This window comes from Astyanax mexicanus, chromosome 12 (assembly GCF_023375975.1).
Source record: "Astyanax mexicanus isolate ESR-SI-001 chromosome 12, AstMex3_surface, whole genome shotgun sequence".
NCBI classification, from domain to species: Eukaryota; Metazoa; Chordata; class Actinopteri; order Characiformes; family Acestrorhamphidae; genus Astyanax; species Astyanax mexicanus.
In genome coordinates, this window is record NC_064419.1 from 7,848,255 (window position 1) to 7,862,373 (window position 14,119).

Here is a 14,119-nt window from a genome sequence, read left to right on the forward strand (position 1 = left end):
CATAACAGCTGAGAGAAAACGTAGTTTTTTTTTTTTTTTTTTACGGTTAAACACATTAAAATATAACCACCTTCTGAAAGCTGCTTCTAGCTCTGAAGAACTTTTTCTGGCACCTTTACTTCCCCCTCAGAGTTTAGACGCCTCTACTGCGTTTGTGCTCAGATACTAAAGAGATAAATCCCGGTTTTATGGAGCTTAACAGCTGAATTTTGTATACCTGAATTAAATTTACCTAATGCTTTTTGTGTTTTGAACTTGAGATGGTGGGAAGAGGGGAAATTTAGGCCAAAGGGGAAATATCAGGGATTTATAGGAAAAGTAAAACACACCACTTAACCAATAGCAGAGCTGTCTCACATCCACCAATCACAGGGCTATTTTCTGTGTATTATTTCAACAGGAAATTTAATCATACTGGCTGATGGGAGATGCTGCTGTGATTGGTTAAATGGACTAAAATCTGCAGTCATTTCAAAACATTTTTTTTTCACAAAAACACTAATTAATTAATTATTCCATTAAATCTTTTTTTAAATAGATTCAGAAACTAATTTCAGCTTTTAAGCTCCACACTGGTTGTGCTTCACGTGCAGAATGAAAAATCAGTTTCGGCTATTAGAGGTATTAATTAACAGGACTCGTCAAACTCATCATACACACTTCCTGTCTTTAACTGTATAAATGATCAGATGGAAACTCTGAATTATGCTTGAGAGATTAGGTAGAAATACAAAGCTCTTTTTTTCAGATTTTTTTTGTTTGTTTGTTTTTAAATCAGACACATGCTTCCAATCCTCCAGTACAAACCAACCAAATGAGAATAATAAAAAAAAAACAGAAATAAAATAAATAGAAAACAATCACACAATTCAAGCTAACTACAATATATTAATATAGATCCTCTGATGACATACGCTCATTAAAACAGAACAGGAAGGGGGGAAAAGATAAAAGCCATACACTCAGTAACTCACATACGTCAAGGCTTTTGCTATGACCCCGCCCGCCAAACCCCGCCCCCTCCCCTATGAGCCCTCCCACCCAAAAAGTCAAATCTGCATCCAGGAGGGTTCATGCACCCCAAACGTTAGTATGATAAGTCAATATGCCTATTATCAAAGAGAAACAATCTGCTGTAAATACATCGGAACTGAGGATACGGCAAGGACTTTTCTTTTCTTTTTTTTTTAAATCAAAAATTCATATAAGGGATTAAAATTAGGAATAATTAAGAATAGTACAACCACCCTCCCTCCCCAACAAAACAAATCAGCCTGTACCCCTTTCTCTGACTTTGATCTCTGAATCTAAATCAGTTCTCAAAAAAAAAAAAAAAAAAGATTGTGGAAAAAAAAGGGGGAATTTAATACAAGGCTAAAAACTACAAAATAAAAGTCCTCCCTCCTGTAAAAGCACACAAGCGGCCCACCTAACCCAAAAGTGCCCTCCCTGACTCTCAGCCAAAATATACAACTCAAACACACCACACACTCTTTAAAAACACACACGCGCACACACACACACACACACACATGCTCTTTCAAAACACACACACACACCCACACACACTCGTCCTCAGTCGCTGCGAGAGAGGCAGGGAGGCGCCGGGTTAGGGACCGGCCAGACAGGTGCGGGTCGACCCACCTGATCCCACCATGAGGAAATTGAGCCGTTTTTTTAGAACGCTATTATTCAGGTGCAGCCATTGTTCGGAAAAAACTTCGTAGGTCAAACAAATGTTGTCTTGTTTTTCTTCTTCTTCCGTCGTCGTCGTCGTTAACATATAGTCGCTGGTTCCCTCAGACGTTCTCAGTCCTCATAACTTCTGGATCTTCTCTGCCACCACGATGGGGTTCTCCTTGCGGATGCGGGCAGCTGCCGCCCCTCTGTAGTCGTAGGGGCAGTCGTGTTTGTCCGAGTAGCGGTGGATGGCGCAGAACAGGTTGCCACAGCGGCAGTCGAAGCCTGAGAAGAGGGGGGGGGGGGGGTTGAGGGGGGGGGGGTGAATAAGGTGGGTTAAAAGGTTTATCAGCACTATGGCTGAGATTATATAGGGGGAACTGGACAACCTGTGCAACCTGGAAAGGCTGCAGTTACTGCATCAGTAGAGACAAGAACACTAGCAAAATGAGAATCCTCATTACACCTGTTCTCACCTTCATTTGCACCAAAGCAAGTGATCTTGATTTACAGTAGCTTATGCTTCATAACCTGCCAGATTAATTTCCCTAAACTTTGACTGACTTTGTGTTACACTGTGATGATAAAGTGCTGCCTTTATTTTTGAGCAGTGTATTATATATAATATACAATTCTTTTCATATAAATTATATAAAATATATATAAATAAAATAAAATTATATTTAATACATTTTTGCTTAATAGGATGCAAAAATCTATTTCATACATTGTTATTTTGTGAGCAGGCCTGGATAGATGGGTGGACAGGTGTGTAGGTAGGTAGACAGAAAGCCAATAGTAAGGTATCTAAGGTAATGATCCAGTGATTGTTGTATGCTATGACAATGGGAACTTGTGAATATCGTGTGTATTGGAATTCATTGCTCAGTGAAGCAGTTTCAAATTTCTCCAGAAGAGGGCAGTATCAGCCCACGTCTGACTATCAAACAGCTGGCCGAAGGTATTTGAGGGAGAAAAGAAAAAATAAATAAATAAATAAATACATAAAAATAATAATAATAATAATAAATATTATATATATATATATATATATATGTATATATATATATATATATATATATATATATATATATATATATATATATATATATATATGTATATATATATATATATATATATGTATATATATATATATATATATATATATATATGTATATATATATATATATATATATATATATATATGTATATATATATATATATATATATATATATATATATATATATATATATATATATATGTATATGTATATATATATATGTATGTATATATATATATATATGTATGTATATATATATATATATATATATATATATATATATATATATATATATATATATATACATATACACACACAGTTTTATGTCACTTTTCTCATAACATGAAAAATAATTATGCACTATTTGCCTGGTAGGGCTGTGAGGTTAATCAAATTAATTTGATAAACTTGAATTCCTGTTTCAAGACAATTTTCAGAATGGGGTTAAAAAAAAAATAAAAAAATAAATAAAAAAATAAAAAAAGAAGGTTGTACATCTTTACATACAGAAGCTGCTAAAGCAAATCTCAGTAGATTACATTTGCTTCTGTCAGAAACCTGTGAAGAAATCTTATGTGGCAGTGATTTACATATTTTACACTTTTCCTTATATTTGTATACTAACTAAAATACAAGGACATTATGTTTGCACAGTCCTTAATATAAAAGATGCATGTAAGGTTTTTATAGTGGATATTTAAATGTAAAATAAAAAATAAAGAAATGCAAAATGCAATTATATTAATATTTAGTGGTGTCAATTAAAATACTAGTATATATTTGTATGTTTGAGAAGGAATAAAACCAAAGTGGGGCGCTGGAATAAAGAATGCATGATAAATTGAATAGAGGAAACTTTTCTCTGCTTGACTGTAAGGATTTCTGAATTAGAACTTAATTTGCTGAGTAGAAAACAGGGTTTTCACACCTGTAGTGGGTTTCTATAGTCCGGATCAATTGATGACTTCATTTACTTGGAGCGTTAGGCATAAACCCAAACCTACCATAATGTGCACCAATAAACCACACAAGCACATTGTCTCCTCTGATTGGTCAGAGCTGTCTGGCGCGGGAGCAAGAAAGTAAAAATAGTGAGAAGATTCCGTGTTTCAGTGCATATATCTGTGCAGAGAATGCTGCACATGAGACAGTTAAATATATCAGATTGAACAGCACCTTATAAGCAGTTTTGCTCAATTAAAAAGAAGTATATTTGATAGCTGGGTCAGCCACAAGCGATCTGCTCCAGAGTTTGTTTGGGACCGGACTGAGAAATCAGAACATTGGGTGGGGGCGGGCAGGATTACGGTGGATATTGGGTCCAAACTTGGTTGCGTAATTAATTGATATAAAAATAAATAACTCTTGAATTGAAATGAATTCCAAATGATTCTCATGTGTTAACGCTTTAATGTTGACAGCACTAATTAGAAGTGATAAGGGGAGAGAGTGGCACCTACCTACCCACCCAGAGAGAGCACGGTCAATTCAGGCTCTCTCAGACTCCGGCTGCTGATGGCAAGCAGAATCATCATAGTGGCAGTGAATGGGTCTGCTAGACCACTCAGAGCCCTCCTTTTACAGTTTTAAAAATAGCCCAGCAAAGGATGAGAAGAATTTTGGTCAGAGGAGGATGGGTCATGGTTCCTCCCTAGGTTTCTTCCTCCAGCTTTGAGGGAGTTTTTTGTGTCTGCCACTGTTGCCTTCTACTCACTGGGGGTTTCATGATTTTTATGTTTATGTTCTGTGTGTTATTGATCTCTTACCCGTGAGGCCGACTTTTTTCCTGCAAATGAAGCATCGGTTCTTCTTCTTGTTCTTGTCAGGAGTCTGATCCCCATCTGAAGAAGCCTGTGCTGCCTCTACCACTGGCCCTGTGGTAAAAAGAGAACCATCAGTTTCACATCTCAGCGCTTATCGACCCGCTCAGCACTGTCCCTCTGGGTCTGACTGTGCTGTGATGTTCTGCTCTGAAGCTTTAAATGACCCATATCAAGGGATTCAGGCTTTTTTGGCCAATAGAAGAGTCTGATTTCGCAGAAATATCGAGATTTGGATATACTTTAAAAAAATAATTAATATAGCCTAAAACAATGCACAATGATTACAGAAGCATACTGGTATGGAAAATTGGCTATCAAGTAGAATATATGTAAATGTTCATGACAGTTAGATATGGCTGACCTGAGCTTTTAGACGAGCCTTCGTCCTCGTCTTCCTCCTCGCCGTCGGCTCTGTCCGAGTCAGTGGCTGCAGTGTCCTGGGAGATGCTCATCGCCGTCATCTGCTGAGTGACAGGACTTGGAGACCCACTGCAATTACAACACAATTACCAAAACCACTCAAATACACATTTCACACAGTTTAGATTCACAGATTCATGTAGTTTCCATAGTTTCCATACTGTGGAGTGATTATAATCCAGTATGACTCTGGAGTTTTTATTTTTTACATCTTGACAGTAAATTGTGGAGTAGGTATTATCCAGTATGAATATGTGCAGTGTCCTTAGAATTTAGTTAGATAGCATAAATTGTGATCACAATCCAGTATGAACCTGCAGTGTTTGTAGTTCTTCTTTTACAGTGTGAATAACATTAGTAATAATAGAATTATTATAATCCAGTATGAATCTGGAGTGTGTGCATTTTTTTTTCATTGCGACAGTAATTACTGTGGCTTGAGTATAATCCAGTATGAATCTAAAGTTTGTGTTTTTTTTACATTCTGACAGTAATTACTGTGGAGTGATTGTAATCCAGTATGAATCTAGAGTGTGTTTTTTTTACATTCTGACAGTAATTACTGTGGAGTGATTGTAATCCAGTATGAATCTAGAGTGTGTATATTTGTTACATTCTGCCAGTAATTACTGTGGAGTGATTATAATGCAGTATGAATCTGAGGTTTGTGCATTGTTTTACATTCTGTAATTATTGTGGCGTGATCATAATCCAGTATGAATCTGGAGTCTTTACAGTTTGGTAGCATTAATTGAAATCAGAATCCAGTATGAATCTGCAGTGTTTGTAGTTTTTTTTTTTTTTTTTTTTTACAGTGTGAATGATTAATTAATAATAATAATAATTATTATCCATCCATTTATAACAATGGATGATTATAATCCAGTATGAATTTGCAGTGTGGGTAATTAAAAAAAATCCTATAGGTCTTATAGTACTAACACCTTGAATCCATCTCACATTAAATCAGTAATAGTCTGTAAATGTGACATTTTCCGAGTGCTACCTGGATGTGCGCTCCTCTGACGGAGTTACTGCTTCTGACGTGGGCTCAGGGGTGGTCTCCACAGTTACAGTCGGGGCTCCTGGGGACCCTGCTGGAGAAGTAGCAGCTGGAAAAAAGACAGGAATAAGGTCAGCTCATCTGATGTGCAAAATGTCTTTAGTTCACCAGATACACATACACTAAAAAATATGTTTTTCTTATTTCTATTATCTTTATTGATCTTTCACAAAATGAAAGTTTCTTCACAGACTAGGACTGTGCTAAATTTATACATCTCTATATGCTTAAGAGAAATACAATACTATATAATCTATCAGTGTGTCTAAATAATATAATTTAGACACATTTTATATCAAGTTATCCTGTCCAGTAACAGCAGTGTTTAGCTGGTGTGTTAAATCACTGGTTATCGGAGAGTGTACTTTACAAAAGACAGCAATTTCTGTCCATATGCAGCTACACAGCTCATACCATACCATATCCAGCACAAAAAACCCTCTGCCTATTAAACACTTTAAAACCCAAGCAAAGTCTGCATTAATAGAGACAGGGGAGATGTTTGGCTTCAGGGTTAGAACTAAAACAGAAAGTACTGGTTCTCCTGTGCGTTTATTAATCCATTATTCGTTCATGCTGCAGTTAACGCTAATGTGCACACAGAGGCTTAACATGGCTAGAGTGCATTACCCCTTAAATTAATAGTGTTTGAAATGCAGTGGAGGCTTTACCAATCATGTCTCACTGCACGAGTTTGAGGCATTTGTTGATAATATTACATAAACACCTTAGCTAAAGATCATAGATGGCACAGATCCGTTTTAGACATTAACCCCTTTCAGACTCTGCATACATTACAAATGGACAGCATGTATTTTCTTTATTTTAAAATGTTTTGTCACACATAACACTATTTGAGAGCCGATGTTCAACAGAATAGACCATGAACCAGCAAGTAAAAAAGTTTATAAACCAATAAAACAGTAACTTGGCCAAGCCCACTGCACTGGAAAAACAGAAGGTTAGTACTAGAGTCACTAAAGCTCCACTAGGTAGGATTGAGATTTTGTGCTCGTGGGCTCCCCCTACAGTTGTAGAGTGTAATAAATGTTTCAGGCGGATTAGTTTCTTATTCTCGTTTTCTGACTTTCACAGACATATTTGGTCTCTTTCCAGCTTCTGCCAGAGTGTCTGTATGTTAGTTTGTAAAGAATGAACCAGTAGTCCTTGTAGAACTGTTAGAACTTAAGGTCGGAAAGCAGGTCGCAGTTTGAGCTCAGAGGAGCTCCGGCACAGACACGAGAGCACCGCTATTCCTTCTATTACACCTCAATGCAGCGCTGCAGTGAGTTTTAAGCTGTAATTTTACTTCTTTAAAAGAAGGAAATCTAGGAAATCCTACCTAGTGCTGCTTTAAGGCGAAGTAACAGCAAATTTTTACTCATTTAGAACATTAAGAACATATTTTAATCATGATTTTTACTGTTTAGGGATATAAAATAATATAAAACAGGGTTTATAAAATAAAAAGGTCAATACAAAATATAAAATATTACACCAAGGCTTCTAATTCAATGAAAAAATATATACAGTTGTGGTCAAAAGTTTACATACACTTGTAAAAAAACATAATGTTATGGCTGTCTTGAGTTTTCAATAAGTTCTACAACTCTTATTTTTCTGTGATAGAGTGATCGGAACACATACATGTTTGTCACAAAAAACAGTCATAAAATTTGGTTCTTTCATAAATTTATTATGGGTCTGCTGAAAATGTCACCAAATCTGCTGGGTCAAAAATATACATACAGCAACATTAGTATTTGGTTACATGTCCCTTGGCCATTTTCACGGCAACTAGGCGCTTTTGGTAGCCATCCACAAGCTCCTGGCAAGCTTCAGGTCGAATGTTTGACCACTCTTCTTGACAGAATTGGTGCAGTTCAGCTAAATGTGATGGTTTTCTTGCATGAACCCGTTTCTTTAGCACTGTCCACATGTTCTCAATGGGGTTTAAGTCAGGACTTTGGGAAGGCCATTCTAAAACCTTAATTCTAGCCTGGTTTAGCCATTCCTTTACCACTTTTGATGTGTGTTTTGGGTCATTGTCTTGTTGGAACACCCAACTGCGCCCAAGACCCAACCTTCGGGCTGATGGTTTTAAGTTTTCCTGCAGAATTTGGAGGTAATCCTCCTTCTTCATTATCCCATTTACTTTCTGCAAAGAACCAGTTCCACTGGCAGCAAAACATCCCCAGAGCATAATACTACCACCACCATGCTTGAGAGTAGGCATGGTGTTCCTGGGATTAAAGGCCTCACCTTTTCTCCTCCAAACATATTGCTGGGTGTTGTGGCCAAACAGCTCAATTTTTGTTTCGTCTGACCAGAGAACTTTCCTCCAGAAGGTTTTATCTTTGTCCATGTGATCAGCAGCAAACTTCAGCCGAGTCTTAAGGTGCCTTTTCTGGAGCAAGGGCTTCTTTCTTGCACGGCAGCCTCTCAGTCCATGGCGATGTAAAACACGCTTGACTGTGGAGACTGACACCTGTGTTCCATCAGCTTCCAAATCCTTGCAGACCTGCTTCTTGGTGATTCTTGGTTGACTCTTGACCATCCTGACCAATCTCCTCTCGGCAGCATGTGATAGCTTGCGTTTTCTTCCTGATCGTGGCAGTGACACAACTGTTCCATGCACTTTATACTTGCGTATAATTGTCTGCACAGTTGCTCTTGGGACCTGTAGCTGCTTTGAAATGGCTCCAAGTGACTTCCCTGACTTGTTCAAGTCAATAATTCGCTTTTTCAGATCCACACTGAGTTCCTTTGACTTTCCCATTGTAGCTTTTGTAGCTGAGTCTAATCACTGGGTCAAATGAGCCCTATTTAAATGGGCTCATGAGAAGTCAACAGCTGTAGTCAATCAGAATCACTTACAAGAAGTGAAGAGGCCATGACATGAAGCTAATTTGATTGACACAACTCGCTACATCACCAAAATTGACAAATTTTGTTGCTGTATGTATATTTTTGACCCAGCAGATTTGGTGACATTTTCAGCAGACCCATAATAAATTTATGAAAGAACCAAATTTTATGACTGTTTTTTGTGACAAACATGTATGTGTTCCGATCACTCTATCACAGAAAAATAAGAGTTGTAGAACTTATTGAAAACTCAAGACAGCCAAAACATTATGTTTTTTTACAAGTGTATGTAAACTTTTGACCACAACTGTATATATATATATATTTTAGCTGATATTTAGGTGAGATATATGCCTCATAAAGTTTGCTGTGTTTAAGTTCTGCTGATTTTATTCCACATAGTTTTGTTATTGATGGTAGCGCAGTTGAATTTATCCCATAAACCATTTTAATCCATCCCGAAATGCTGTATAAATCAGCTGTGTGGCAGAGTGAGGTGTTTTTGGAAACACAGCTTTTCTTACAGCCGTGTTGAGCGGCGATTACCGGTCAATAACAAAATGTATTACAGATATTCATTTTCATTGAGTTTTTATATGTTGACAAAAAGTGGAAAAAATGTAGTCATAGTTTTAGTAGCATAGTCACATTATTAAGTATTTAATTTAATTTCTATTTAGTTATCTTGCTAACGGGCCACACCAATATTTTGCCCCATTTTGTCTATGTCCACCAGAGTCAAACTTAGGGCAACATGAAAGACTTGCCCCCTCCAGTTTGAACACAAGGCAAGTAGGACAGTGCGGGCATCAAGACATCAAGTCAGTATTTCTTGCATTTTAGACACACACTACCTTTCTCTCCTGGGGGGCTGCTCCGCCCCCCTCCCTGCTGCCTTTGCAGGTGTTCCTTGTAGCAGACAGAGCACATGCCATTGGTACGGGGGTTACCGTAGAAACCGCATCCCATTGTGCAAAGCATTGGCACCTGTGTCTGATTCGTCTCCTGAGCCATGCTTTCTGAGAAAGGGGGGCAAGGGGGGTGGGAGAGGGCAAATCTGGGGGGGAGAGAGAGAGAGAAAAAAATAAAATAAATAAAAATATTAAAAAGTCAAAATTCATACAGAATATATATATATATATATATAGAATGCCATGACACACATTATTAAACATAGTAGAGTCTAATAAGCTACTAATAACCTTCAGATTTCAGCTATAACAGCATATAACAGAGTGTATTATAACCGGGCATGTGCACTGAATAGGGGTGTGACGAGATCTCGTGGCGCAAGATTAAAGCGTGACGATATTTCTCGTCAAGCTTAAACCTAAAAAAACAGTAGGTGAGCTCGGCTGTACAGTTAAAAAGCTCCGCGCGACAGTAGGTGAGCTCCTCGCGACAGTAGGTGAGCTCCGCGCGACAGTAGGTGAGCTCCGCGCGACAGTAGGTGAGCTCCGCGCGACAGTAGGTGAGCTCCGCGCGACAGTAGGTGAGCTCCGCGCGACAGTAGGTGAGCTCCGCGCAACACTTAAATAAGACCTAGAAAAATGTTATTTTTATTTTTTATTCTTATTTCTATTTCTTATAGAATTATTGTGAGAGAGAAACCAGTCTGTTAAGTTTGCGTTATATGATTGTGTCAAATAAAACTCATTTTTCATTTTTGACGTTTTCTTTAAAATTTTATTTTTAAATCTCGTCTCGTCTCGTTCTCGTGATCCCAGTATCGTGTCTCATCTCCTCTCGTGATAAGTGTCTCATCTCACCCCTAGCACTGAATAAAAAATCATTTATTAAAGCAGCATCATGTGAAAAGAGGCATGTTTGCTTGTGGGTTACTCCTACAGTTACTTTTACACCACTGCCATAAATACAACTTGTACTCTTAAGCGCCCCTTCATGAAGCTTTAGGCTAGATGCGCATCTGTGGACAAGCTGAGAGATCCAGAAGCAGCATCTAAAGTGAGAGGAGTAAGTGTACAGCGGTGGTAGAGTAATATTACAGGATTTTACACTAATATGACTCAGGTTACACAATTCTGCAGCACTCCTGTATCTGACCCACTCATACCAACACAACACACACTGTGCCACTGTCACTGCAGTGCTGAGAATGACCAAATAAAACCACCACCCAAATAATAATAGCTGCTCTGTGGTGGTCTCTCCTGTGTGGTCCTGACCATTGAAAAACAAGTATGCAGAGAAACAGAAGAACTACAGTCTACAATTATAGCACTACAAAGTGCCCTGCATTATCAGAGGAACTGACATAATGGATAATAGTTGTAGAAAGAATGAAGAGGCCTGTTACACAGATGCCAGATTTACCCAAACAACAGCTCGATAAAGGGCAAGAAGCGTAAAAATACAATTTTAAATAAAACCTTTAAACTGTGACTAGATAGCAGTGTTGTAATCTGTACTCCTGTATTATATATCAATATCAATACATTTACTATATATTAGGGGTGTGCCATATCGTATCGTACACGATAATATTGTAATTTTTTTTTTAAATATTGTGAACGATATTATGCCCTAAAATATCATGCATTATCACCCATCCCATTTCCTATTATATATCTACTAGAGACAGATTATATCTGTCTAGTATAATTTATTTAACTTTAATCCTGGATAAATGAAGATATTTGGAGTGCATTATTATTATTATCATGACATTCTGGATAATTGACCTTTGTTACAAATCTGATAAAATTCTTGTATTTTTTAATATCTCACTTAGGGGTGTGCAGTATTATATGGTATATAATAATATATCTTTTTTCTTTTTTCTTTTTTCTTGCAATGTATAGTGTATTTTTAAAATATATATTTTTTAAAGTCTTTTTTCATATTGCCAAGAGTATCGTTATCGCAAAAATAACATTAAATATCGTGATATTATTTTAGGGCCATATCACCCATCCCTACTATATATATTAATCATAACCCTTGTATCCTGATACGTATAGTATCACTACGCTCTTCACACAGCTCTACTACAGACAGTACACGTCTTGGGTTTCCTTCTGTCATCAGTTTGATTTATGACTCAGTCGAGACAGAAAGAGAGAGACAAAGAAAGAGAGACAGACAGAGAGAGAGAGAGAGAGAGAGAGACAGACAGACAGACAGAGACAGAAAGAGAAAGAGGGGGGGGGGACATCTCCTCCTCCTAAAAGAAAGTAATGACTGCCGGCTTTGCTGCATTTCCAAACCAACCCCTAAACAGCAGAGACAAAAGTGCTGTGGGTCGCTTACAGAGGCTGTTAGCTGTGAAGTGGACAATGTTAGAAAAATGAAAAAGCTGAAGTGTTTGTTGTCCAGCACTGGAACAAAGACAGGAATGATCTGGGCTAGAGCTGATGTACAGAGCCCATTAAGTAACATAGAAAAATAATATTTAGAGACACTCATCATTCTTGTTTTCCCTAAATAAATAAAATATCTTTATAAAGGAAATATTTATTAAAAAAACATGTATTATACTGAGGGGATGTTCATTAAATAAAAGGACAATTATTTATCTTAAAGGAACAAATTATGAGATTAAGGGAGTGATTTACTAGATCAAGGTGAACAATTAATAAAATGGTGTGAATTACTTATTTGAGTGAAGGGAAAAACTTTGAAGATCGGCAGAACAACTTAATAAACTGAGATTATTAAAATATTTTTTTATTAAGATAACCAATTGTTAAATCAAGGCATCAATTTGTTTTATTTAGAGTATTATATTAGATTGAGAGAATGATTTACAAGATTATAGGAATTATTTATTAGATTAAGGATCTATGGAATGATTTAGCAGATTGAGGAAACAACTGATTAAACAGAACAAATTATTTATTCAAGCGAGGGAATGACATTAAATTGAGAGAATTACTTTTTAGACGGAGAGAACGACTAATTAGATTGAGAGAACGATTTATAATCTTAGGGGAACAAGTAATGAAATCCTGGGATTTACTTATTAGATTGAAGAACGATGGCATAAACTGGTAGATTGAGGGAACAACTTCTTAGATCATCACAAACAGACTGAGAAAACGACAGATCAAACAAACTAAATTATTTTTTTTAACAGAGGGAATGACAATAAATTGAGAGAACGGCTTTTTAGAACAAGAGAACGACTTACTACATAGATGGAACGAATTAACTTGTTAAGATTAAACTGATGGGACAAATTAATAGATTAAGGGGAACGGCAATCTGAGAGAACTCAAGGGGGGAAATCCGCATCTTTCTAGCTTGTTACTAACAGTCTTCTGGCTGATGTAAACAACCAACAGGAAATACTGAATCAATATAAAATATCTGTTTAAATAAGATTTATTTATTCTGGAAAAGCTCCAATAAACCCAGAACAGTCTCTCATACAGTCCGGCTGTAACGTTATTGAGGAGTTCTGGAAAAAGAGCAGCGTTCAACAACAAAACAACAATAACTACAGCTGATCCTCATAAACTCCACATATTAAACCAAACAACAGCACATACTACTGAATAATCACCTAATCTAAGTGTATGTATACATGTTACGCTGATAAAACGAGCGAAATTTCGTTTAAAAGCAACAAAAACACACATTTTCCTCTTTGACCCCCAGTTATCAGGACAAGTAGTTAGCATAGCTACCGACAGCTAGCGTTAACAGACTAGCTAAGCTAACTAGGTTAGCTAGCTGATAGCTGCGCTAACGCTCACCAGATGACGCCCAGCCCTTAAACTAACAAACAATTCAGATTAAACCGGTTTAAATCATTTAATGGTCGCCTTTAGACTTTACATATCGATTCTATTTACTCCGGCTCGTATTTGATTCGGTTTTAAACGGTTTTATCTACTAGCTAGCTCACTCTATCCGGGTATCTCCGCTAGCGTTAGCCTGTTAGCTTGCGTAAAGGCACGTAAGCCGAACCGGAGCGCCGCAAAGCTCCACACGCCCGAAAACTCCGCTTTTCACTCCGGTTTCCGATAAAACACACACTTACCTGCGGTGAGAGGAGATAGAGCGGGGAGCGCTGGAGCTCCTGACCCTCAGAAGCGGACAGATATCCGGGGGTAAACCGCGGCCTGCTCCGGCTCAGCGCCCGGCATTGGAAACAACGACCGTGACGTCACCGGCCCAGCAGCCCTGCACTCCTTTACAAACTCCAGATAAACAACAATAAACTCCCTATAATATTAATT

The 14,119-nt window shown here is 37.4% G+C and overlaps 1 protein-coding gene across 1 annotated transcript; it reads right to left on the reverse strand.

Annotated features, from left to right (window-relative positions):
- Positions 1 to 1,169: 1,169 nt before the first annotated feature.
- zgc:77486 (zf-A20 domain-containing protein) lies at positions 1,170 to 14,053 on the reverse strand. The gene is made up of 6 exons (XM_015602382.3): positions 13,921 to 14,053; positions 9,770 to 9,972; positions 5,991 to 6,096; positions 4,926 to 5,053; positions 4,508 to 4,615; positions 1,170 to 1,965 (listed from the first exon to the last, which is right to left on the reverse strand). Exons 2-6 carry the CDS (start codon positions 9,927 to 9,929, stop codon positions 1,817 to 1,819), a joined length of 651 nt encoding a protein of 216 aa, XP_015457868.2. The 5' UTR covers positions 9,930 to 9,972; positions 13,921 to 14,053; the 3' UTR covers positions 1,170 to 1,816.
- Positions 14,054 to 14,119: the final 66 nt, after the last annotated feature.

What these genes read in the sequence shown, in the direction of transcription:
- zgc:77486 (XM_015602382.3), bottom strand. Translation starts at nt 9,929, where the DNA reads ATGGCTCAGGAGACGAATCAGACACAGGTGCCAATGCTTTGCACAATG. An exon ending in TCAGAGGAGCGCACATCCAG is followed by an intron (nt 5,054 to 5,990) that starts GTAGCACTCGGA and finishes TTGTAATTGCAG; the next exon opens with TGGGTCTCCAAGTCCTGTCA. An exon ending in GAAAAAAGTCGGCCTCACGG is followed by an intron (nt 1,966 to 4,507) that starts GTAAGAGATCAA and finishes CCCTCTTCTCAG; the next exon opens with GCTTCGACTGCCGCTGTGGC.